A 26911-nucleotide genomic window follows, 5' to 3' on the forward strand; every position below is an offset into this window, starting at 1 on the left:
TTTTGGAGACCATTCTGTGTCAGTATATATGCATCTGCCTCCTTCTTTTAAACAGCCTCATAGTCCTCCAGTGTCTACGCACACCGTCATTTAGCTCCTCGTTCCCCCGCTTAAGGACGCCTGGGTTGTACTTCAAGCATGTAATTTATAAGTTACAACACAGATATGCAAAATGCCATTTATTTTTCTATAACCAGACGTGGTTCGTGAGCCCCTGTGTCTGCTGCTGTAGGACAGCTGCCAGTTTTCGGAGATTCGGATGCTCAGACACTGCATGTTTAACGTGATCGGTTCGGGGCTTAGGCTTAGTTCAGTCAGGATTCTCCCCATTCTTTGCATTCTACCCTTCTCCCGGGGCGTGGGGGGGGGATGTGGCTCCCAGATGAGGGGCTCCTGTGCAGTCTTGCTGAGGGGAGCAGGGCGTCTGCTGTGTCTCAGCGGCTGCCTTCCACCCTTTGCAGTAAGTGCTGCTAACGTTCCACAAAGGCTCCTCCGGGATGACCCCTGGGGTGAGCCCCTCTGCCATGACACCTCCCTCCCACGTCTTGCTCAGGTGCCCCACGAAGCTGGCAGGTCCCTCCCGTCTCAGGTTCCTACATGCATCTGGAGTTTCTATTGTACCCCACCCCAAAGCCGGAGCACTGTGGCCTAGTCTCTCGTTACTGCCTCTCATTTCCTTCCTCCTCTGCCTGCTAATCGAACTCTTAATTTCCTTTGGTTTGAGAAGATAATTCCAAGGTCATAGCACCTTCTTCACATTCTACAGTATAAACTGTAAGCCTGCTCTCCATGCCCCAGTCTTTGGCTCTTGACCAAGCTCAGCTTTTCAGATTCTCCCCTTATGGTGATCTTTGGGTTTTCTCTGGTGCTGTACTCAGCAAGGTCATTCCAGAAGCACTGTGTGGAAAAGAAGGGATTACTAAGAGGGTCTAATGCACTGGCTGGTTCCTGGAAGCATTGTCCTACCAGGGTGGTTTCTGGTGTCCTGCCGGCTCACCAGGGCTGACCGTGGACCCTTGAGCCCCTGGCTCTGTGTACTTCTATAAGCACATGAGGACATAATTCCTGGGCACCTGGGTGACTCAGTTGGATGAGTGTCCGACTTTGGCTCAGGTCATGATCTCATGGTTTGTGAGTTCAAGCCCCACATCGGGCTCACTGCTCTCAGCACTGAGCCACTTCGGATCCTTTGTCCTGCTGTCTCTCTGCCTCTCCCCTATGCACACTCTCCAAAAATAAACAAAACATTTAAAAAAAAAAAAAGAAAAGATAATTCCTAGGTATGATTCCTACTGCCTAGCATCTTTTAAAATGATTATAAAAACCTCTGAAAAGATGAATTTGGTCATACCGATGGATTTTGGAAAAACATTTCACTTGATAGTAATTGCAAATGACATTGCCCTCCCCTCTCCCCCAGCTTAAGGCACCAAGTGGAAATGCTTTGTTTCCTCAATGAAGAGAGAAAGGGAGGAAGAATGTGCGTATTTGGGGGTTTGGTTTGGAGGCAAACATCAGATGCAGCACCCGACCCACCCTCCCTCCACCGCCCCCCCCCCCCAATTTGTAACCAGGAGTCTGTGATACTTAGCTTTGTATTTCTTCAGTCCTGTCTTAGGTGTGGAGACAGGCCAGCTAAGTGTGCCCCAAAAACATTGACTTGGTAAGAGTTTGGTTTTGATATATGATAGCAGCATAAAGTGCAAAGGTGGCATAAAGGAGTCCTTGAAATCATGTGGAGACTATTCATTAGATATAGTAGGAATCAGTAGGATCTCAGGCTTTCTCAGAAGCATCTGGGACTTCCAACTACCCCTGATTCTGTCCACCATCTCCAGTAGTAAATAACCTCCCATCTCACCAGCCTCCCTCCCATTTTCCCTATGGAGAAATTGATTTCTGCTTACCTGGCCATTCAACTCAGGTACCTAGATGCAAAGGAATGCCACTTCTCTCAATGCTGTGAAACCCATAGCCTCCAGGATCGAGCAGGGCAAGGAGACCTTCCTCTGGAGCGGGGGCAGTTGGCCTCATTGCATGCTCCCTTCACGGAGGTCCAGCTTCCCCAGGGCGCACAGGCTCAGACTCCTGGGGTTCCTCACAGGCCAGTCCCAGGGGCTGCTGGTCTGCTGGATACAGCGGCCCCTGTGTGGTTCATGTTAGCACAGCTGAGAGAGGCTGAGCCCCTCACAGGGACTTGTCTGAGCTCTAAGGCAAAACAAAAGGGGAATAAACATGGAGAGTATACGAAATACAAACAGCCTGGCTTCTGGAGGGCAGACTCCTCTCTCTCTGCCCATCCCACTCTGTACTGAGCAAAAAAGTGGGAAGCCATCCTGTAGCCACAAGCAGCTGACCCACAGCCTTGCCTGGGTGGCTCTCCAGCTCTGACAGACATGCATGGCACACCCTTGACCCCGTAATTCTTCCCTCCTTCTGTGCATGAAGGCCGAGTCCCAGCCCCTGCTGAGTCCCCCTTGACATTCCGAGAACCTCTTCCTTCTCCAGGTATTTGATACCAGGAATGACCTCTCCCGGTGGATGAGACTTTTATTCTTACGTGGAGGGAAGTGGTCGTAGCCTCAGTGCCACCATAGTTTGACAGTCTTTTAATAAAATATAATATTTCATATAGAAGAAGTTAAACATGCGTTAATGGGAAGGGGGATTTTCCTTCCTTTGGCAATAGTGGTTTGAGTCACTCGTGCATTTGTTTTTTCAGTGTTTCAACAGTTACTCAACACCTACCGTGTCATTGTGCCGGGTTCTAGAGATACAAGACACATAAGAGGTATCCCTGCCCTGTGGGAGCCTACAGCCTGGAAAATTAAGGCAGACTAAACAAGTCAGCCTTGTAAAAGATGATTGTGCTGTGACACTTCCATGGGGTCCAGTGGAAGGACAAAAGAGAAGGACCTCGATTTTATGCAGCGAAGGGATGGGGTGGAGTTTGAACTGGGGAAGGCATGACTCAGGAAGTGGTGCTTCAGCTGAGTCCTGAAGGGGGAAGAGGTAGTTAGTCCAGAACATGGTGGTGGGGACAGCGGCCTAGAGAGGAAGTGGCATGAGCGGAGCATGGGGAATCAAATGGGCTGGTCCACTGGGGACCTCCCCGGAGCGTGGTGGGGGTGGTCCATGGGGTGCCAGGGCCATGACCTGGGAGATGTAGCAGAGGCCGTGTTGTGCAGGCTGGGTGGCAAAGCCAAGGAGTGTGGACTTCAAACAGAGATGTGGGGAGACTGGAAGCACCAGCCGGCTTCAGGGGATGGTGTGGTACTTGGGTGTGAGACAGAGCAGTGGTTTTCACTTTGTGGTCCTCAGACCACCAGCATCGGCATTGCCTGGGGACGTGCTAGAAACGCAGATTCTCAGATCCGGCCCCCGATCTCCCCTCCCAGACTCTGCAGATCGGTCTGCCTGTTTCAGCAAGGCTTCCTGGTGATTCTGATGCTGCCCAGGTTTGAGAATTGCTGAGCTGGAGACTATAGGAAGAACTAAGAGAACAGTGTTATAGGGCGAAAGGTGATGAATTTGGGCTCGAATGTGTTGAGTTTGCAATGTCTTGTGGGAATGAGTAGGTGGAGCGTGATCCCAAGACCCACACCATCGGCATCACCTGGGAGCTTGTTATAAGTACAGAATCAGAGACCCATCTAGAACTCCTGAATCAGAAGTGGTATTTTGACAAGATCCCCAGGCGATTCGTGTGCATGTCCCAGGTGAGAAGCAGACTCTAGTCTGGAGGTCAGTGGGGTATATATGGCTGATACTCAGGAAAGGGGTCTGGCCAGGCAGTAGAAATATGGGGTGGTGTCTGTGCTCAAATCATCACACTGGCCAGGACTAACGTCACAAAGCTGTACAACATCACACATAATGAGGCCCTGGATGACAGCCAGCCTGTTGTGAGGAAAACATTATTTGCAGCCGTTATCTCAAGAAACAACAGTTTCCCCAGACACCCACAGTAGGTCATTGGAAGAACCAGGACTGGAACCTGGTGTCAGAGCCCTTACGGTCAAGTTCTTGTCATTAAGCTGCCCTGTGTGGGAGGGAGGCTCCGCATTCACTTATGTTGTCAGGGCTCGAAAAGCCAACTAGCAGAGAAAACATTACCCATGATGCTCAGTAGATGCTCATAGAATCCGCTCCACACAGGTTTGTCCACAGTTGTTGAAAGAGATGATAGAAAACAAAATGATAAAAACTGCTTTCAGGGGTGCCTGGGTGGCTCAGTTGGTTAAGTGTCTGACTTCAGCTCAGGTCATGACTTCGTCCATGAGTTCGAGCCCTGCATTGGGCTCTGTGCTGACAGCTCAGAGCCTGGAGCCTGTTTCGGATTCTGAGGCTCCCTCTCTCTCTGCCCCTCCCCTGCTCATGCTCTGTCTCTCTCTCTCTCTCTCTCTCTCAAAAAATGAATAAATGTTAAAAATAATTTTAAAAATCCTGCTTTCAGATTCAAAAAGTGCATTCCTATTGGTAACCTCAATTCGCTTTTTACGACATCACTGTAAGTAGATAAGACAGGAGTTATTCATGGTCTAGGTTTTTATAATTAACATACCATAAAATTCATCATTTAAAGTGCGTAATTCAGTGGTTTTTATTATATTCACAGGGTTGTGCAACCATCACCACTGTCTAATTACGGAACATTTCCGTCACCCCACAAGGAAACCCCATACCCTTTAGCTGTCACTCTCTATTGTTCCCTCCCCCAAGCCTCTGGCAACTGCTAATCTACTTTTTCTGTGGACTTGTCTCTTCCGGGCATTGCATATCAATGGAATCATAGAATATGTGCTCTCTTATGTGTGGCCTCTTTCACTTACAGTGTTTTCGAGGCTCATCTATGTTGTAGTATATCTCAGTACTTCATCCCTTTTATGGCTGAATAATAGCCCATTCCTTGGATATACTATGTTTCGCTCATCCATTCATCACTTGATGGACATTTGGGTTGTTTCTGTCTCCTCACTGTTATGAATAAAGCTGTTATGTACATTCATGTACAAGTTTTTGTGCGGACATATGTTTTCATTTCTCCTGGGCATATACCCAAGATTAGAATTGCTGGGTGATATGGTAACACTGCATTTAACTTTTTGGGAACTTCTAGATAGCTTTCCAAAGTGCACCATTTTACAGTCCCTTCGAGAATGTGTGAGGGTTTCCGTTTCTGTACATCCTCTCCAACATTTGTTGTTACTTGTCCTTTTTATTATAGCCCTCCTAGTAGGTGTATTTTATAGGTAAGAAAACGGAGGGTACATTGTTTGCCAAGGTTCTTAGAGCTAGTAAATGGTCAAGCTAGAACTTTTTTTAAAAAAGCAAATACTTACATGATGTATGTTCTGTGCTAGGCATTATTTAAGTCTTTTGCTCTTGCTGTTTATTCTTTATAGCAACCTGTAGGGAAGGTATTGTTATCATCTTTGTTTACAAATGCATACAGGGCAGGACTGGGCCTAGAGTTCTTGTCATTAAGAACTCTAACATTTAAGGAGATATCACTGTCATATTCCACCAGCACCTGGACGACCCTTAAAGGTTTCATCCTGTGCCTCCCTGGCCTCATTCTAGTTCCGGCCCTGTTTGAAGAGACTGAAGCATCAAGAGATTGAGTAGCTTCCCCAAAGTTGCATTAGTTATTAAATGGCAGAGCTGGGGTTCCAATTCAGGAAACCTGGCTTCAGAGTTCAAGTCATTAACCACCTAGGCCTTTGATGTCCAAGCTGGGCCTTTTCCATTTCTTTCTCAAACGTGAGTTTCCAAAATTAGCCAGAGCTTTGACGAGTGAGGAATCCAAAGTAAAATCCCACGGATGGGTTATGGGAAGACCAAACAGAACTAACTGACCTCAGCCTCCCAGGTACCTACTACATATTCTCCCGGAAGAGCTAACTGACCACACGGTTTCTCTTGGCCCCATCTGTGCTTATTATCCCAACTCTGCATAAATCTGCCTAGTTTTTGCAGGCCACCCTGCCAGTGGCCAGATGGACTCTGTCCTGGTGGGGAAGAGGCCATCCCGAACCATCAGGATGATTAGCTCTGGCCGCTGGAAGGAAACCACATGCTCTCTTAGCCCAGTGGGGGTGAGTCTGCCCCTGATTCCAGGGTCCCGAGTCAAGTATTCAGAAATCACCTCTCTCATAATCACACCCTGACTGGCTGTTCATTCTCTTTAGCCCGTGTATCAGAGTTTGCTGGTCATTTTTTTTTTTTTTTTGAAACATCATCTTTCCAGTGGTGCTGCTGTTTGTGTGGGTTTGGGATGGCTCTGTGGTTTAGGCCGAGCCTCCCGTAAGGTGATGTGAATACAAAAATGTCCACCGGCACTTGTGTGCCTTACCTCCTCGGGGTGATAGGCGGCCTTTGGAAAGACGCTCACTCAAGTCATCATGTTCTCCCTCTGCAGCCTCTGTTCCCCAAGGTCAGGATCAAGTCGGTCCCTAGCGGGGGACCTGGCCCAGGCCAGCAGACTTTGGCTATATCCCCAAAGCAGAGGTTTTTTAAGAAAATTTATAGCCGTCATCCTCCATCAAAAATGATCACTTTTGTGGTCACGTTCTCACCCTTTTGTTTGGAATTTCAATTCCTCAAAGCTATGGGTCTCTGGACCAGCAGCCCCTGGGCGCTCATTGGAAATGCAGAGTCTTAGGCCTGGCCCCAGACCCGCTGAATCAGAATCTGCCTCCAACAAGATCCCTCGCTGATTCCAGTGCACCTCCACGTTTGAGAAGCACTGCTCCACGTGTCCTCATTTCTCTATTACCCTCAGCTGGGGTCTCCACCCGACGCTGGCTTTGAGGCTGGAATTGTTGGTAGGCTTTCTGATCTTAAAAAGAAAAGATGCACACACGTACAGAAATTCTTTCCCTCACCTTTACATGATGTCATTCATTTTACCTGGCCTGCCGCAAAAAAGAAAATGACAAATTACATCCAAGCTATATATTTTTAAGACTAACTTCTTAATTGCATCTCTCAAAGCAGCACACTGGAATCCAGCCCCCCCCCCCATCATTAACAGAGTCCCAAGTGTTGCCAAGACTAATCGAGAAATGCCGAAAGGCAAAATAAACACTGTAGTACAGTTTAATTCAAAACCATATCAGCCAAGAATGAAGGTGCGATTAGTGATAAAGATGTTAATAATTAGTTGTGGTCTGTTAAATTTTATATTCAGTGGTTACATAGAGTGAAGAAAGAATTTCCTCATGAGGACAGAAATTAATGTTTCACTTTGATTGCTATTTTAATGTGCTTATTTTAATGGGGCCATCCTGCAGAAACCCTTGGGCACATTTCCAATTTTACAGAAATGTAGAATTAATTATTATGGAAGCATATAATTTGCGAGCTGGAATGACCTTCGTGGTTATTAGATCCAGCTCAGACATTTTAGAAGTAAGTAAGAGTTGGATGATTTCTTCAAGTCCTTCAATAGCGTATTGGAACCTTGCTCCCAAGCTCAGACCAGTGACAGAGAAACCCTCCTCACATCCCTGCAGACGGGAGCACTTCTCCTGGCCTCAGAATCCCCAAATCACCCTGCGTTGGTGCTCCTGGGGCCTTTACCTCACCTTGCATTATGTCCTGGTTGTTTGCCGTTGTGAGGTTGGGGGCTTGAAGCATATCTGATTCACTTCTGTATTCTTGACTGTTCCTGGCTCTGTATTTTGTAAACCATAGGTGCACAATAAATTTACATGCAGGGTGATATGCAGGAGCTACTTTATCCCGTTCACGAGAGCTGACTGGGTCTTCATAATGGCAGCTTGAAATCGGCCACGGTGGAAGTACTTACACCCTGGATGTAGACAGATGGCACAAATAAGGGCTTTTCCTCCCCCGGGAAGCCAGTTATTAAACACTTAGCAGCACACAATTGTTTACATGATTTTTATCAGGTCTCACAAGGCAACAGGTCTTGACGATCTAAAGATTATACCAACGTGGAGATGACCGTTTACCCACCGTTCAGCGTGGGTTGCCTCCAGAGTGATGGAGTAGCCGGTTATTCAGCCTCTTCTAATTTCTTCAGGGATTAAGTTTGACCCAGTACAAGTCAGGCCTCAGGACTGCACTGGAGTGTGGTTGCTTAGCTAAGCTCCACTTACCTGGAAAAGCTATTTGGGCATGAATGGTAATGGAAACCGGTCTGAAACATCAGGCACAGTTGAGTGAGAAAAAAATCCACAGATTATTTTCAGAGAAAACAAACGAACAGGAAGTTGCTGTGGCCGAAATTATAATTATACCCTTATACTTCTCAAAAATCCCTCAGTGGCTCCCTACAGCCTACCAACACACCCAAAGTCCCTGCTGTAAGTCATACACTGACCACAGCTTGCCGTTCCAACCTCATTTTCAGCCACTCACATTGCCCACCTTTGTTGTACTTTCCAGCCTCTGTAAGAGCCTGTCTACAGAGAGAGCCAGCTTCTGTGACGCTCCCTTCTTCCCAAATGCCCTCCCTCTCCCACCATAGGCTCCATCCCTACCTGGTCCCCTCTGTCATGGACCACAGCATCTGGGTTAACATGAAACTTCCTGTGACTCTGTTCCTCTCCTCTTGTGTGTCGTTCTTTAGGAGCAGGACCCGCGGTCCCATCGGCCCTGGCAAGTACGGCTATGGCAAGGCCCCGTACATCTTACCACTGCAGACGGACTCTGAACACTCGCCGCAGAGGCTTCGGAGGCAGAGGCCCTCGGCCCGGCATTCCAGGTCCCAGGGGGCATCTGGTCCTAGCCACGGCTACGGCCCGTCAGCCCACCGGGCTCCCCAGCACGGGCCTCTGTACCAGAGTGACAGTGGCCCTCGCTCTGGACTGCAGACCTCCGAGGCCTCCCTCTACCAGATGCCTTTGACCCACGACGGAGGCTTTCCGGCAGCTTCGAGTCTCTTCCATGGCCCGGAAATAAGCAGCGGCCGCGGCATGGGGGCCCACGGGGCAGCTCAGAGCTTCTCACAGCCTGCCCGGTCCACAGCCATTTCCTGCATCGGGGCCTATCGGCAGTACAAGCTATGCAACACTAACGTGAGTACGCACTGCCTCACACCAGGCCAGGAGACAGCTGCTGGTCCCCCTTCTGCTTGGCCAGCGAAAACACGGAAAACAGCACAGGCAGGGTCTTTTAGGCCATGTTAATATTAGCCCCCCTTTATCTTCTCTCCCTTTTTCTCTCTGTGCATTCTCCGTGGATACTTCTCGTTTTCACTAGGTTGTCAGTGTAGTAACTTAGGAGTAACTTCTTAAATTGCTCACTGGCAATCACTGTTGCTACATATCAAACAACCTCCAGATTCTCAGTGACTTTATAAACGGGTGGCTAACTCAGGGCCAACGGTGGTGGTGCTGAAGAGTCGGGAGTCCGGGGAGCTTTGCCTCACATCAGTACCAATCCAGGAAGTCTCCTGCCGTCCCTGGTGTGAGCACTCTGGACATTGTATGCGGAGAAAGTCTGATCGTGAATAACTTGCTAAAGATTGCATAGCTGATCTGTGGCAAAGCAACTTCTAAATGGAAACTCCCCGACAAGACTAAATGTGGTTTTTAAAAAAATACCAGTTTAAAGACTGTATACAAAAGAGAAAGGGATAAGAGAACGTTTAAAGGTTAAATTTCCAAGCTGCTATATTTTTCATTAATAATTTAATCTACCTTAATATTCTGTTACTGGGTAACAGGACAGCTGTTATATATTAGCTTCAATTCTCTCATTAAAAATATATTTCCTGCTATAGAGTCCATAGAAATGACTTAATTTGTGATTTTAATAATTCCTCTGAATGCCTGGATTGCTTTCTAGCTTTTCTTCCACTGACAGACTTCAGGAATTATTAATTTTTGTAAAGCGGTCGTTTTTCTAAAGCCATTACTAATCAGTCAACCATTAAGTCTTAATTAAGCATCGTTGCTTGTCTTATAACAGCCCGGGTGCCATGGAAGATGAAAGGAAGGTCATATTATCTATCTCACAGAGTTAGGAGGATCAAATGAGGTGATATTGAGAAAGGGCTTTATAAATCGAACAGAAATATTTGTGTCCGTGATCGGACGTGGCCCCTGTTCTTGAATATCTTTGCTTTCCTTTTAAAGTGAAATGAATTCATTTCTAAAGTAGAACATGTTGTCCCATTGACTTGTATATTTCTTAAATTTGAAGACCACATAAACCAGAAAGAGACGGAAGCAGAGAGAGGGCATTTGGCACGTATTTCTGTCACTTCGCCTACACTTTTCAAGCACGCATGGTCTTGCTAGACCGTTCCTGCCGACGGCAGGGCTGCCTCTCTCCATGTAGACGTTGTGTCTTCTCTGGGTGCTGGGATGACTCCACTACTAAGGACATTGAACTGCGAGGAATCTTAGACAATTCTGGTGAATTTATGATGTGGGCCATCATTCTGGCAGTTGGCAAAGTAACATCTCAAACCCAGGACAGAGAGGTGAATGTCGACAGAGGATCGTACAGCTTTAGTTCCCTTCTCTTGGCTGTAGCATGTCCCACAGTGTCCTCCCCAGTGCACCCCATTATCCTGAGACCCATCCCACTTACCCTGATTGAGTGATGTCATTCCTTAGAGGTCCCATTACTGCCTATCTTCTTCTTTTTTTTTAATTTTTTAAATCTTTATTTTTGAGAGAGGGAGAGAGCGAGCAGGGGAGGGGCAGAGAGAGAGGGAGACGCAGAATCCGAAGCAGGCTCCACGCTCTGAGCTGTCAGCACAGAGCCCCACGTGGGGCTTAAAACCCACAAACTGCGAGATCATGACCTAAACCAAAGTTGGATACTTAACCGACTGAGCCACTCAGGTGCCCCGTTTTTTTGTTTTTTTTTTTTTTTAATTTTTAAAAAATATTTATTTATTTTTGAAAGAGAGAGAGCTTGTCTTCTTTTTATAAGCCCATGGCTTCTTGGTACTTGGATCATCCCCCAAACATCATGAACACCTTAAAACTCTCTGTGTTAGGAGCCCCTAAGACCTTTACTAGGTTTGATGATTTGCTGGGAGGATTCACAGTTATGATTTTTTACAACAAAAGGATACGGAGCAAAATCAGCAAAGAGAAAGGCACACGGGGCAAAGTTTAGAGGAAACCAGGCACAGGCTTCCATTAGTCCACTCCCAGTGGAGTCACACAGGATGTGCTTAATTCCCCCAGGAGTGAGTTGTGACAACACACGTGAACTATTGTCTACCAGGGAAGCTCATTAGAGACTCTGTGCCCAAGGTTTTTATTGGGGGCTAGTCACATAGGCACCCTCTGCCTGCCACATATCAAAATTCCAGGCTCCCATCAGGAAAGCTGGCGTTCAGCATAAACTATATTGCTTGTCCAAATAGCTTAGGCATAGTGAGTCTCTCTTATCACTTAGGGGGTGATGGAATCCCTTCTGAAATCCAAGCTCCCAGATGCCAGCCACGGACCAGTCTTGTAAGCAGGCCTGTCTGAAGAGAACTGTCTCAGTCCTGCTGTGTTGAGTCTTAACCTGCACACTTCCCATGTGGGACCCCAGTGCTCTGGCACCTTCGCATGGATAACCTCACATGGATATTTACATATCTGCCCCAATGGGCAACATGAAGAGATAACATGAATCTACAAATTGTGCACATCTTCCTACTCAAAGAGGAAAGAGGTAAAGGGCAGTATTGTGAAAAATCATACGAGTCTAATAGGGAATACAGGTTATTTTATGTCCTTCAAAGATTTAAAAAGGAATACGTGCATTTAGAGATCTCTCCCAGTTCGTACCTGGGAGAAGAAAGAGAAGGGAAAGTAGGCCAGGGTGGGTTGGAAACATCCCCTGATTTCAGAACATCATCCCATAAACTAAGTGCCCAGTATATCCCACCTAGGTTCTCAATGGAATGTCCTACTTTCTAAGACTACCCTCACAGTGGAGGTCTCAGTTGTGAGGTATATAGTAATGCATCTAAGGGGAGGTGTGAATTAGGGGAAATGGTTTTGCAGGCTTCCAGATTCCAGAACAGTGTCTCATCACTGATCACCATCCCGTCCGCCCTCAACACCCTTGTGGTCCAATGGTGAAGAAGACCAGTGCAGCAGTGTATAAATCATTGCACTTGGTGCTGGAGCACTTCATGAGAGGGAAGAACTTTGGGAGCACAAAGGAGGAGGCCACTGGGTTGGGGAAGACTCCACTGAGGAGGAAAAAACTGAGCTAGGCTTCTAAGGATGGCCAAAAAAGAGAAAAGGGCAGTCTGGGGCAAAAGAAACAGCTTGGACAGAGACGGGGAAGCAGGATTATGCCAGAATCTCAGGTGCCATGATGCTTTGCCAGGTTGTAGAGACCCTCCTTCCTTTCCCTCTCACATCCTCCTATCCGCTTCAAATAATCAATCTTTTTTTTTTTTTAATCTTTATTTGTTTTTGAGAGAGAGGGAGAGAAAGAGCACACATGCATGTGAGCTGGGGAGGGGCAGAGAGCGAGGGAGACACAGAATCTGAAGCAGGCTCCAGGCTCCACACTGTCGGCACAGAGCCTGACGCGGGGCTGGAACCCATGAGCAGTGAGATCATGACCTGAGCCGAAGTCGGATGCTCAACTGACTGAGCCACCCAGGCGCCCCTGAATAATCAACAAATAATGGGGAATTTGTTCTTTGACGTCTCGAAATACAGAGATTTCACATGGGTGTTGCTTGACTTTCATACACGAGATAGATGCTTGAAAAACTTTTAAAACACAGTGCAGAGGGAGAAAGCAATTCTAATCCACTGGTTCAATTGGATGTTAGGCTGCGGGGCGGTCTAGGATAGCGGGCTCAGGAGCCAGCCGTGCTAGATGTAAGCCTCAGTTTCCTTGGGCAAGGGCGCTTAACTCCCTGGGACCATCTATGAAGTCGGGGTGATAATAACACCAACTCCATAGTGTTGATCATGTACATAGGGAGCTGACACGTTGTTAGGAAATAAAGTGTCCTGACCTGGATGAGTGAACGCACTTGTGTGCCTCTCTGGAGGCTGGGAGTGGAGCACAGTCTCCCCATGTCAGTTTCCAAGTGCTTAGTCATGAAACTGGATGAAATGGTCAGACTTGCTCAGACTCCCCTTTTGTCCTCTGGATTAGCTGGGGTTCAGAGTTCTTTCCCTTCCTCAACAATAAAACACAATTGCTGAGGGCCCCAACAGGGCAACTGTGATGTAGATTTGGTATAATCACCCTAGGGTCAGGTGTGAAGTAATGAGAAAGTAGGGCTATAGATTAAGTTCCTGCCAGTGAATGCTTTACACCCTCGAATGTGTGTGTTTAATGTGAAGCCTTACCTTGGGATGTCATCTGGGAATATTAAGCATTCTAGTGTGTCTTTAGGCTTGTTTGACTCTTAGTAAGATTTCCTCTATGAAATAATGTAAAATCAATAGTAAATGCAGTACTAACGATCTTGGAATGTAGGCTTTAAAGAAAAGGAAGAGTTTTTTTTCTTTTTTTTCTTGTTTACATTGTATACGAGGAAGTTGCAAGCCCCAGTGTAGATATAGAATCTTATGGTCTTTTATTTTTTATTTTTTAATTTTTTAATTGTATTATTTTTTTAGAGAGAGAGAACACACGACAGGGGGAGAGAGAGAGAAGAGAGAGAGAATCTTTTTTTTTTTAATGTTTTTTTTAACGTTTATTTATTTTTGAGACAGAGAGAGACAGAGCATGAATGGGGGAGGGTCAGAGAGAGGGAGACACAGAATCTGAAACAGGCTCCAGGCTCTGAGCGGTCAGCACAGAGCCCGACGCGGGGCTCGAACTCACAGACCGCAAGATCATGACCTGAGCCGAAGTCGGCCGCTTAACCAACTGAGCCACCCAGGCGCCCCGAGAGAGAGAGAATCTTAAGCAGGCTCCATGCTCAGCTCAGAGCCCAACACGGGGCTCGATCCCACAACCCTGAGATCATGACCTGAGCTGAAATGAACAGTTGGATGCTCAACTGACTAAGCCACCCAGGCGCCCGGAGAATCTTATGGTCTTTTAGAGCAGGCTAGAGATGTCAATTTTAGACATCTACTGGTACGACACGCCAGATCACTCACTATCATAGGTTCTTGTTGGCATCCAGAAACACAGCATTGATATCGACAGTGGGATCAGGTGTTCGGCTGTGGGTCAGGGACACTGGGATTAAAGTAAGCTCTGGCTCTAAGTGGCTAAGAGTCCAGTGGGAGAGAGAGGCTCCTAAATAGGTAATGACAAGTATAGAGCATAAACACCACTGCACATGCTGGGTCGACACTCTGAAATCCCTGGACAGTGGAAATGAGCCTGGCCTGGCCTTCTGGAGAAATGTAGGCCATCCAGGTGAGGGGAGGATTTTCTGGGAGGAGGGAGTGACAGGGGTTCCCATAGGGGCTCAGGAGCCAGAAGGGGGTCTCGGGAGACCTCTTGGTGGAGCCAGAAGCTTTTCCTGCGAGCGGTGGCTTCCCCTGCGAGTTTCTCCTGAGGAGTGAAGGGGCAACATGGGGAGGTGTGGTTTATCCACAGCCCTGCGCTTTCTCAGCTATGGCTAAAAATAATGAGTGCTCAAGGAATCAAGTAAATAGGTTTCTTCTTCGTGGAAGTTCATCGAAGGCCAAGGCTTGGAAGCAAATGACCTGGAGTCTTGGTAAGAGTAAAACGGGGGAAGGAGGGAACCAAGGGGCAGTCCCTCTGGTGCCTGAGGGATGCAGTTAAAATCCTTCCTACTAGCTGTTTTGGGGGGTTCGTATTATTAATTGCTGATACATTAACAACCAAGACACCTATGCCCTTTGTCTGGGAGGCCTGATGTCTCTCTCCCCACCTTCTCTTCAGGGCTCTGAATTCAGCGCTTTCTCCCCAGGGAACAATGACACTCCTGCTCCTTCTGGTGAAGGGAGGCTGTAGTGAGTCAGCTGGTGCAGGGGCAGTTTCGGGGTTATGATTTCAAAGTGCTTCACTGCCAAAGGAGACGTGATCCTGACTTTAGACAGAGTGCACTTAACGTTATGGGAAAAACCCCTGGGGCTAAAAGCAGCTTTTAGCGAACACGGATGTGATGAGTTCTGGTATCAGTGACTCCCCAGTAAATTTCCCTAGAGTGGGACTGACTTCAGACAATGGATTTCTCCATGTGGAGTTGTTTCTGTCTCGAAGTGAGTGAAAACAAAGGGAAGATGTTGGACAAATCTCAAATATAGCTAAGCTTTTAGAATGTCTTTAGGCCAATTCTAATTCTGCCCATTTCTAGTCTCCTATTGAAGGAAAGAGGAGCGGAAAAACAACCTCCTGACTGCAGTTTTAAGGAGGAACTTAGCAAATGGGCCAGGTCAAGGATTTAGAACAATTCTGTGAGGTGTAAAACTTGCCAGGAACTGTGGGGCCAGTTCCATCTAACTGGGGGCTCAACATAAGTTTCTCTTATGAGTTTGTCACCAGCCTCCTTATCTGGGGGATATATGCTGGGGTCAGTGCTTTCTACATCATTCTCCTTTCCACCTTCTCCGACCACTTGGAATTTCCCATAGAAAGACCTCTTACTGAGGCGCCTGGGTGTCTCAGTCGGTTGAGCGTCCAACTTCGGCTCAGGTCATGATCTTACCGTTCATGAGTTCGAGCCCCGCATCGGGCTCTGTGCTGACAGCTCAGAGCCTGGAGCCTGCTTCGGATTCTGTGTCTCCCTCTCTCTCTGCCCCTCCCCTGCTTGCACTCTCTCTCAAAAATAAATAAACATTAAAATAAAAAAGTCCTCTTACTGACCTTTTCTTGATCCATCAGTGGCCTTTCATACATATATATGAAATATGTGAATATTAAATATATTTGTTAAATATGTAAATATTTAATATAAATATTTAAGTATATGTTTCATGTAAATATATTTGAAAGATTTGAGTCACACATATATATTGAGTTGTTCACAATTGTCACTTTAATAATTATAGAAAGTAGTGCAGATACTAAGAAATAGCACAGTGGCAGAGAGAGCTATAACCTAGTCCCTCTCCCTAGATGTGATTGTAATCAATTATATTCCTCCCGCACCCCCCGACCCTCCTCCCCCGCACTGCCCCCCACCACATACCATGCAGAGCCCAACACGAGGCTTGAACTCACAACCCTAGGACCTGAGCTGAGATCAAGAGTCGGATGCTTAACTAACCAAGCCACCCAGGCACACCTCAGGTTTTTCTTTATAACATGAAATGAGGTGTTTTGTTTTGTTCTGTTTTGCTTTTGTTTTTTTAGGTATTTTATCTTTTTATTTTTAAGTAAAGTCTTTGCCCAATGTGGGCCTTGAACTCACAACCCTGAGATCAAGACCTGAGCTGAGATGGAATTTGATGCTTAGCCACCTGAGCCACCCAGGTACCCTGCAGTCAGTCATTTTGAATTTTTAGTTACTGGGGTCATTCTCTTCATAAGTCTAATAGTATACTGATACCTCTGCTTGTTGATACATCAACTTCAAATTTCCTTCATCAACTCCTCACTCCAAAAGAAGGAGAAATGACCCCCTTTGCCTCCCACTGTGCTGATACCTGCTATCCACATTTTAATTTTCAATTATATGTATATATATTTTAATTTTTTTTCAAATTTATTTATTTTGAGAGACAGAGAGCAGAGGGACAGAGAGAGACAGAGAAAGAATCTCAAGCAGGCTCCGTGCTATCAGCACAGAGCCCAACGCAGGGCTCAAACTCACGAACTCCGAGATCATGACCTGAGCCGAAACCAAGAGTCAGACGCTTAACCAACCGACCGAGCCACCCAGGTGCCCCTCAGTTATATTTAAAAAAAAAAAAAAAAAAAAAAAAAAAAAATTAACATTTATTTATTTTTGAGAGAAAAAGACAGAACATGAACAGGAGAGGAGCAGAGAGAGAGGGAGACACACAATCCAAAGCAGGCTCCAGGCTCCAAGCTGTCAGCACAGAGCCTGACGCGGGGCTGGAACCCATGAGCAGTGATATCATGACCTGAGCCGATGTCGGACACTTAACCGACTGAGCCACCCAAGTGCCCCGTATATTTTTAATTACATGTAGTATATTCACAATTTTTGTTCTCTTGACTTATCAACATTAGGGAGGATCAGTTAACTCCTTGTTTTGCAAGATTAGAGATTTAATGTCCAGTTTGCTGAACTACATGTGTTAACTGATGTAGTTTTCTCTTCTTGGCCTGTGAAATCCCTAATTATGAGGGGTTCTTCTCTGTATCCTGTGAGGTCACAGCAGTAATGACACTTAGTAGTAGGGCCACATTGAATATTTGCCTTTGAAGGAATTTCACCCGCTCTTCTAGCAGATAGCAGAGGGGAAGGAAGCCACTCTTATAAATGTGTTCCTGAAAGTAGCAACTAGGGGGAGTAGAAGTTTTAAATGTTTAAAAAAAAAAAGTTTACATTTTGCCATATACTTTCTGATTAGTTAGAAAAAAAAGATGTTCTTGTTTTGATCTTTTTTAAAAAGTTTATTAAAAAATAAAAATGAAATAAAAGCGTACTGAATTGTTTTGAGAGAGAGAGAGAGAGAGAGCCAGTGCGCGAGTGAGCGAGCGGGGGAGGGTTGGAGAGAGAGGGGGAGAGAGAGAGAATCCCCAGCAGGCTCTGAGCCATCAGCACAGAGCCTGATTCGAGGCTCAGACTCATGAACCATAAGATCATGGCCTGAGCCAAAACCAAGAGTCGGATGCTTAACTGACTGAGCCACCCATGCACCCCTCCTTTAGATCTTCTTACAGGCAGAGAGATATATACATCTAAGGAGGGAGAAATAATAAGTACTACTGGGATAAGTCTAGATTTGTATGAACGTTTATCCAGAGTACTTAAAAATATGTGGTTTTCCTGGGTGAATAAATGAGCTTAGTCACATTAACATCCGTTGGCTCTTTGAAGGAGAGGGAAACACCTTTTTCTAGGAGAACATTATGAACTTGGATGGGGGAGAAAAGGTGTTTGCGAACTAAGAAAACCTCAGGATTTTGGGTTTTTTGTTGTCGTTGTTGTTTTTTGTTTTAAATCCAAACCCTGACCCAACCCTTTTGGACAAACCAATTTACTGACTGTCTAGAGAGGGCTAGAAGTGGTAGCAGGTGGCAAAAGTTTTTGCGAGGTTGAATTTGTTCCAAGTGACTTGAGAAAGCAGATATGAAACATATTTGAAAAATGTGCTGGATAATTTGTAAGAAATTTTGATCCATGGTTGTATTATTCTATTATTCTACAGCTGGAAAACAAAGCCCCTTTTTACAGCTGTGGAAAAGAAAGGGGAGTGTTTGCTCAGAACACCTACCTGTCAGGCGCTTGAAGCTTCTGGAACTGTTGGAGTCTTTATTTTTTTTTTTTAATGTTTATTTATTTTTGAGAGAGAGAGAACAAGTAGGGGAGGGGCAGAGAGAGAGGGAGACAGAATCCGAAGCAGGCTTCAGGCTCCGAGCTGTCAGCACAGAGCCCGACACGAGGCTTGAATCCACAAAACGTGAGATCATGACCTGAACTGACTTCAGACACTTAATGGACTGAGCCACCCAGGCGCCTCATTGCTGGAGTCATCTTTGATGTTTACTTAGATTCCAGTTCAGCTAACGTTTAGTGGGCATTATTATGAGCTAGAAATTTTCAGGTATTACTAAGTTAATCTTTGCAAAAACCCCTGCGGAGTGGGAGTGGTTCAGGGCTTGTTCTTGAAATGCAGTAATTTAGGTTTAGAGAAGCAAAGTGCTTTGCCCAAGTCACATGCCCAAGGTCCCCTTTCTCATGGCAGTGTAGGGACACTTTCCAGATTTCTTTCTTTCGATTTCTTCACTGGGGTGATTTAAATACATCGCATGTTGTGTGTTTGTACTGGTCTTTTGATTGAATCCAGAGCAGTGCAAAGGATAAAAAAAAATGCATGTCTCACCCAGGAAGACTTCAAGGTCATATCCCTTGGTGCCACCTTCATTGGGGATGATGCCCTTCAGTCCTTCAGTTGACTGAGGAGCTGAAAGTAATTATCAGAAGGTGAGTATGTGGTCACCAAGAGGCCCCTTGAACGGTGAAGTTAGGTGCAGGCAGTAGTCACCTCAGATTAACCAGGGTCACTAGCAACACAGCCCGAGTTTCCATAATCCTCTTTGTAACGCATAGCAACCCCAGGCAGTTGTCGAGATGGAACTTTGGACAGGGTCTGACGTGCTTTATAAGGATTTATTATATTAAAGCACATCTTTTTCCTTTTCCCGTAAGAGACCAGTGGAAACATCTCTCCCCCTTTGGGATGGAGGGAAGTCATTTGAAGGGAGGTTATCTCCCGGAGGCATTCCATGGCAATAGAGCTCTGGTCTTTGCTAGCCCCATCCTGTGATCCTGATCTCTATCCACCCGGCTTTTCCCTTGTCCCACTTTTCCGGCCTGAAGATGACCAGAATCTCTGCCCATGGAAAGGATTAGTGGCTGCGGGAAATCTGCCCAAAGCCAACTTGCTGTGTAAAATAGAGACAATTACTGATAAGGTGAGGGTGACTCAGTCTGTGGCATCAGGAAGCAACCCACTTAAAATGTAACAAATGTAAAACGATCTGTAACCGGGAAGTTTTAACTTCAGGGAATCTGTTGAAATGAGAGGAGATCATATACCGATAAAAGTATGACAAGTACCAACAGATGTAACCCACAAGAGATGTGAAACAGAATTTCCCTGACCCTGCTTGGTTTTCATCCTCAATCTGCAACTGCCTGATCCTTACAGCTGAGGCCCCTTCCCCAGGCCTTAGAGGCTGGATCTCACCTTGGGATCCAGGACTTCTCAGGCAAGGAGTTAAGGCCCTCTTGTCCGAGGACCCATCACAAATTAACTTTGCTGCCCACCCAGTCTTGAGGGCCACCATAGCATGGTGGTTAATGGCATGGGTTCTGGATCCAAAGTGTTATTCAGATACTAAATTCACCACTTATCAGCCCATTGGCTTTGGACAGCTCACTTAACTTTTTGCTGCCTTGACTTTCTCATCTATAAAATGGGTATAATAGTTGTGAGGACTAAATGAGCTAATATACATAAACCATGCGGTGGAGTGCTTGACATTTAATAAGTGCTCAGTAAAAGTTAGCTATTCTTTTTTTTTTTTTAATGTTTTATTTATTTATTCATTTATTTATTTATTTATTTATTTATTTATTTATTTATTTATTTTGAGAGAGAGGGAGAGAGAGTCCCAAGCTGGCTCCACACTGTCAGCACAGGGCCCGATGTGGGGCTCGAACCTATGAACTGTGAGATCATGACCACAGCTGAAATCAAAAGGGCCGGACATTCAACCGACTGAGCCACCCAGGTGCCCCAAGGTTAGCTATTCTTAACATCACTGTGACCCCAGACTTCTGTTTTGATTGTCTTTACTATAATTTCATCTCAGTAACCCACATCCACAGCTGGACCCTGTGAGCCTTGCATTTCTCTGACTTGGTCCCTCTCCTACCCTCTAATTGGCAGCTCCCCTAGCATCATGTGAGTCCCTGCTAGGGACACCCAGGGCCATGGCAGGGCACCTGTCATCTCCTGCTGTATCTTCCCATGCTAGCCACATGCTGGATACCATAGGCAGTTTGCTGGGCTCAGCTGCCTTTGGGCAACTGGAAGTGGATTTGCTGCTGCAGCACCTGACCCCCCTCCCCCCCCCCACTGTGGGTCGGATGCCACATGAAGCCCCTTTGCCCCAGGAAGTAACTGGGCCATGCTCAGATATAAGGAACTTGTTTGTGACCTGGGACAGGGTACCCTGAATGATCTATCTCTGGTGACTATTGGCTTGGTAGATGCAAATGGACATAGTAAGAGCTTTAGTGGGACATTAAAATCTACCATAAGATTATCAACTATAAGCACGTGCAAAGCTGGCAAAGGGCCAAGTGTTTGGAAGGATTCAGTAATTATACATTTTTATTACATAAACGTTACATATATATTGCAGAAAAATTAGTGCAATAAGCCAAAAGTTTTCTTTGTGAAAAGAAAAAATCTATAACCCACCTTCCAGAGATAATGCTTTTAATCTTTCTCTGCACACACTGACACAGACACACACACAATCACTTAGCACTTTTTTTCACTTAATGGGTTGTGGACTGCTTTGCATGTCATGAAACACACATTTAGACCATCAAGTATTGAGCGATTCAGAATGATTCCACAGATGCATTGGTTCCTGGTGTAGCCTATTAGCATATTTTGCTGATGGAAGAGAAAGAGGTTAAGCAGACTGGCTAAGAGTTTGTGGTCTGTAGCTTCCAATTCTGGCAACTGCCACCAGGTTGAGTGAGGGAGGCTTCTGGCTGAAGCCTCATTGCAGAACAGCCTGGCTTTACATAGGTGTGGTTATTTGAGGAATGGGACATTGAGGCTACTTGTTCTGGTCTGTTTCCATTATGAAAAGATGCAACCCAGTAGCTAATCTCTAGTTTCTTTCTTTCTTTTTTAATGTTTATTTATTTTTGAGAGAGAGAGAGAGAGGCAGAGCACAAGCGGGGAAGGGGCAGAGAGACAGAGGGAGACACAGGATCTGAAGCAGGCTGCAGGCTCCGAGCTGTCAGCACAGAGCCTGACGTGGGGCTCAAACTCACGGACTGTGAGACCATGACCTGAGCCGAAGTCGGATGCTCAACCAGCTGAGCCACCCAGGCGCCCTGAGAATCTCTAGTTTCTGATTATGGCCAGAGTGGGTGGTCAGTGCTCTGGGCTCTGTCCCTATGTCACTACGACCTCTGGGGAGCTACGCCACTTCTCCTGGCCTCAGTGTCCTCATCAGAATTAAAGGGTTGGATGTGATTGTCCCTGCTCTAATACTGTGATTGGGCATTAACTAACATGGAGTAAGATTGAGGCTTGGGTGTGGCTTTTCATTGCCACTGAGTTCTGGTACCGGGGTGGCTGAGCCAGATCTCCAAGCATATATTCCTGGCCCTTTCCCTACCCTCCCAGTGGGGCGAGGCCTGAGAACCTGTATTTTTAACAACCTGCCTAGCGATTCTTTCTTGTTGCAAGGATGTCAGCTTCTCCCAAGTCACCCAACTGATCACATCCCCGTCGAGCTCTAGTTCTGGCCAAAGGGTTGTCAGAAGCATCTTAACCCCAAATCCTTCAGGGAGACAGCTGGTGTTGCTGGAAGCCTACCCGCTTCCTGGCTCGGGGGCCACCAAAGGCTTGCCTTCCAGAACCCATGGAGACAGCCTTCCCCGGCCTGTCGGCTTCTCACTGATTGTCAGAGCTCAGCCCACCCTGTCTGTCCACTGGGCCCTTTTTTTCCCCACCGGTTTCTATCACGTTCTGCTTCACATGGCTTCTCGCTCCATGTGGTTTGGCTCAGGCTGCAGCAGGGTTATGACCACCCCGGGTGTTTGTACCAGCGGCCTCTCCCAACTGTCCTTTTTCAAGCAAGAGATGCTTTCCCTTCTGCCTGGTTTTATTCCTCCCTCTGTTCTCTCCTCCTCCAAAAGATCTGGCATTTCTGATACGTACAGTGCATTTCTTTAGAAATCCTTCAGGAGTTTGAGCTGCCTTATTGGCAGTTTATTCCAGAAACTTCTTATATACAGGGCTTTTAATATGTAAGGGTCCAGATTCCTTTCCCTCTGATTATTAAAACATACACACTGACCCCACACACATTTAAATTAAAAAAAAATTTTTTAATGTTTATTTATTTTTGAGACAATGTGAGAGACAGAGTGCAAGTGGCAGAGGGGCAGACAGAGGGAGACACAGAATCTGAAGCAGGCTCCAGGCTCTGAGCTGTCAGAGGGGCTCGACGCGGGGCTCGAACTCATGAACCGTGAGATCATGACCTGAGCCGAAGTTGGACGCTTAACTGACTGAGCCACCCAGGCGCCCCACCCCCACCCCCCACACACATTTAAATAAGAACGTACTTAGGTTTTAAAAAAAGCTAGATCACACTTTATCCATGATTTGAATTAGAGACTCTGATCTTATTATTGTATTTCACATTTGTTTATTTCATGTCACACTTTGTTCATATTTATCATTTGTAAATAAGAAAGAAACTAGAGGGAACTGGATATTTTCTTTGATTAGTATATCAGGATCACCTGATAATTTGATAAAATATAGATCACTGGATAATTTGATAAAATATCTCACACCAGACTTACTTACTAGCCATCCTTGGGGGAGGGACCTGGGACTTTGCATTTCCCATGAGATCTCTGGGTGATTCTTTTGTGCACTAAAGGCTGGGAGCTCTGGCATTAGATCGTGGAGAGCATTTAGACCAGAATGTAGACAAGATGGGAAGGACACTGAGATGCATCCGGATGGGCACCAGACCACGTAGCCTGAAATCCAGCCTCTGCCCTCACTGGCTGAGCGGTTCCTCTGTACCTCAGTTTGCTCATCTGTGAAAAATCTGCAGAACTCTCCTATTGGCCTCATTGGTCACTATGAGGATTAAATGAATTAGTATGTGTAATATGTTTAAAACGGTACCTGCGCATGGTAAGGATTCTGTACATGCTTGTGTGAATATTATCCCACGAGCGGGAATGGCATGAACAAAGTCAAGCAGATGGAAATGAATGGCCTTTTTGGAGTAGGTGAGCAGACCAATTTGTCAGGAGCAGAAGGTTTCGGTTAGTGGTTTTCAAATTATGGTGCAAAAGCTTAACCTGGGGAGCTTGTTAAAATTTTAGTGTCCTTCCAAAGATTCTGATTTAGTAAACTTGGAATGAAGCCTTGAGATCTGCATTTAAAATTTTTAACGCAGGCGATCAGCACATTTTCAGAAACCCTGGTTTTGGTAGAGGACGGCTGGCATTTACAGTTGGAGAGGTCTCCTGGGGTGTGACTGGGGCCGTGAAGAGATACGGACACTAACCGCATGTTTAATATCTGCTTTATTAGGTGTGTCCAGAAAGCAGTAGAAGTATCCGGGAGGTTCAGTGTGCATCCTACAACAACAAGCCATTCATGGGCCGGTTTTATGAGTGGGAACCGTTTGCAGAAGGTAAGAATAGACACAGCCCCGGCCATAGGAATTATGCCTGTCTGTTCTCCAACACTGCTCCCTTCTGCTCAACGCTGGAAGAATTGGCGAGAGCCTCATCAGAGTGGCAGTAGGGGGCAAAGTGTGACCCCAGGACACGGGGGAGCCCACAGGTAGTGTAGCTCAGGAGACTCGTGGACCATTATCACATGGATGAGAGATTGATAAAAATGAGCAGCATCTGAGTGGGACCGAACAGGGTTTGAAGAACTGTGGGGAGCAAGAGGTTCAAACCAACGTCGGAGGATTGAGCGGGGACAGTTTCCCTTTCCCTCGGCCCTGCTCCAGGGTTCATGTGGTGGCTTCAGAGGACATGTAGGGTTGTATTAACCAGTTGTTCGGCTTTTATGTGCAAGGAGGGCCTCACGTGCGGTTTCCAAGGATGAAACGCCATAGGCAGGCATTGGCCTTGGTTCCGAGGTTCTTGCCGTTTCACAATGGCAGAAGATCTGATTCTGATAGAACTTGCCAATACTGCTCTAGATCCCAGGGTCACTTTTCTTAGTTGAAACCGAGGTGATGTGACATGCCCTTAGGACTGAGAAGTATTACATTCTGGGATATTTCTTCTATCGCAGAGAAAGTGGACTCCTAAGAGGTGATGGGTTAAGCAAAACTTGTGAGGTTCGATACTGGCGGTCAAGTTGGCCAGAAGGGAGAGTCCAGCTGTCTTCAGTGTCTATTGCCAGCCCAAGACAGTGGCCAGGGCCCCTGGCGTTGGTCAAAACCCAGAGTACAGAGCACTGCTGCTGTGTCCAGGAGCTATGGGGAAATTGTCTTGAGAGAGGGCTTGATAGCTGTGCTGATTTCATTACAGAATCAGTGCCCGGGGAAGCCAGACTGTGGAAAGTCACGCTACGGTGGGGACCCTTGGGGAAGTGGGAGGGGTTATTGGGTATCGATATCTGCTCTGAAATTGGACGCAAAATTGTTTCTGTCTTTGTAGTTCTTCAGAGGGGAGTCTGTAGCTTCTCTTGGATTCTCAAGGAGATTCCATGACCTCAAAATCGTCACGAACTAGCTTGACTAAAATATTGGGGTGGTCAGATCCAAACAGGAAGGAGGCACAGATGAAACATACAGCCAGCTGGATGCAAATGTGAGGGTGGCCAAGAGACTGGAGGGTAAACTAGGGAAGGAAGCCTGAAGTGAGGTTTTGCTGCTGTGAATCAGAGCTTGGCTGTGACCCTTTGCATTCTGAAAAGCATTTTGTTAAATGCAATTTGGTATCCGGATTTGGATCCTGGGACAGAAAAAGGGCAAGGGCCTTGGCGGAATACCTGGTGAAATATGCATAAAGTGTATAGTTAAGGTAATAGTATCATGCTGGTGGTAATAGTGAAAAAAATTTTTTTAATGTTTACTTTATTAATTTTGAGAGGGAGAGCACGAGCAGGGGAGGGACAGAGATAGAGCGGGGGGGAGAGAGAGAGAATCCCAAGCAGGCTCTGTGCTGTGGCTCCAACTCACAAACTGTGAGATCATGACCCGATCCGAAATGAAGAGTTGGACACTTAACCAACTGAGCCACCCAGGAGCCACAGTTTCTTAGTTTTTGTAAATGTACCATGGTTTTATAGGATGTTAACATTGGGGGAAGCTGGGTGCAGAGCATACAGGAACTCCCTATATGATCTTTGCAACTATTCTGCAAATCTAAAATGATTTCAAAATAAAAACTTACTTTAAAAGGCATTGTGAGGGGCGCCTGGGTGGCGCAGTCGGTTAGGCGTCCGACTTCAGCCAGGTCACGATCTCGCGGTCCGGGAGTTCGAGCCCCGTGTCAGGCTCTGGGCTGATGGCTCAGAGCCTGGAGCCTGTTTCCGATTCTGTGTCTCCCTCTCTCTCTGCCCCTCCCCCGTTCATGCTCTGACTCTCTCTGTCCCAAAAATAAATAAAGGTTGAAAAAAAAAAAATTAAAAAAAAAAAAAAAAAGGCATTGTGGTCCCAGTTAGCTAGGTCCTACATGGATTCTGATGAAGATCAAGACTAAGACTTGCTTTATATGGGGGAGGAAGAGTGCGCTGGATTGAAAAGTATCAGAACGTGAGCTTATTTGGAGATAGGGTTACTCCAGATGTAAAGGGTTGAGGTCCTACTGGAGTAGGGTGGGCTCTTAATCGAGTATGACTGATGATCTTGTAAGAGAAGAAGAAAGGACACAGACATACAGGGAGAGTGCTAAGTGACAACGAAGGCAGAGATTGGAGTCACGTGCCCACAAACGCAAGTAACCCCACGGGTTGCCAGCGACCACCAGAAGTTAGACGGGACAATGAAGGATCCTGGGGTAGAGCCTTCAGAGATAGCATGGCCTGCCAACACCTTGCTTTTGGACTTCAGCCTCCAGAACTGAATTTATGAGAGTTTATTTCTGTTGTTTTAAGCCATCATGTTTGTGGTATTTTGTCATGCAGCCCTAGGAAACTACTAGAAAGGAAAGAAGTAGGTTCTGGACTGATTGAGATCTACCCACATGAGTAGATCAGAAAGTGAGGGTGGTCTGACCAGCAGCGGGAGATGCTCAGAGAAGCGAGGCACAGATCTACGGTGAGTGAGCACCTTACAGAGCTAGGTCTACCTGAAACAGTGGTTCTCAGCCTTTGCTGCTCATTAGAATCACTGAAGAGCCTTCCAGAAAGACCAAGGCCTGGGCCCCACTCCCAGAGATTGTGATTTAATTGGTCTAGAGTGCAGCCCGGGCATGGGGATTTTCTAAAGATCCCCAGTTATTCTAGTGGGTGGCTGGGGTCGAGAACCTCTAATCCAACAGGCAGGCATGATCTCAGAAGTGGTGGTGGCTCTTGCCTAAATTGAGGCAAAATCATGACTGTTTTTATACACCGTGAGATATATTCTTGCGTCAGAACAT

At 46.3% G+C, this 26911-nt stretch overlaps 1 protein-coding gene across 3 annotated transcripts in view; it reads left to right on the plus strand.

The window, feature by feature from the left end:
• Positions 1-26911, plus strand: part of THSD4 (thrombospondin type 1 domain containing 4) — a 570947-nt gene that overhangs the window by 105059 nt on the left and 438977 nt on the right. For all 3 annotated transcript variants that reach the window (XR_015252788.1, XM_086711100.1, XM_086711101.1), the window contains 2 exons: positions 8600-9047; positions 23898-24000. Coding sequence is in view for 2 of the 3 variants with exons in the window: in XM_086711100.1 (XP_086567226.1) it covers positions 8600-9047; positions 23898-24000 (551 nt within the window). In the remaining variant the exon portion in view is untranslated. The remainder of the gene's footprint in view (positions 1-8599; positions 9048-23897; positions 24001-26911) is intronic.

This window comes from Puma concolor, chromosome B3 (genome assembly GCF_028749965.1).
Source record: "Puma concolor isolate L17-30 chromosome B3, mPumCon1.1.hap2, whole genome shotgun sequence".
Classification (NCBI taxonomy): domain Eukaryota; kingdom Metazoa; phylum Chordata; class Mammalia; order Carnivora; family Felidae; genus Puma; species Puma concolor.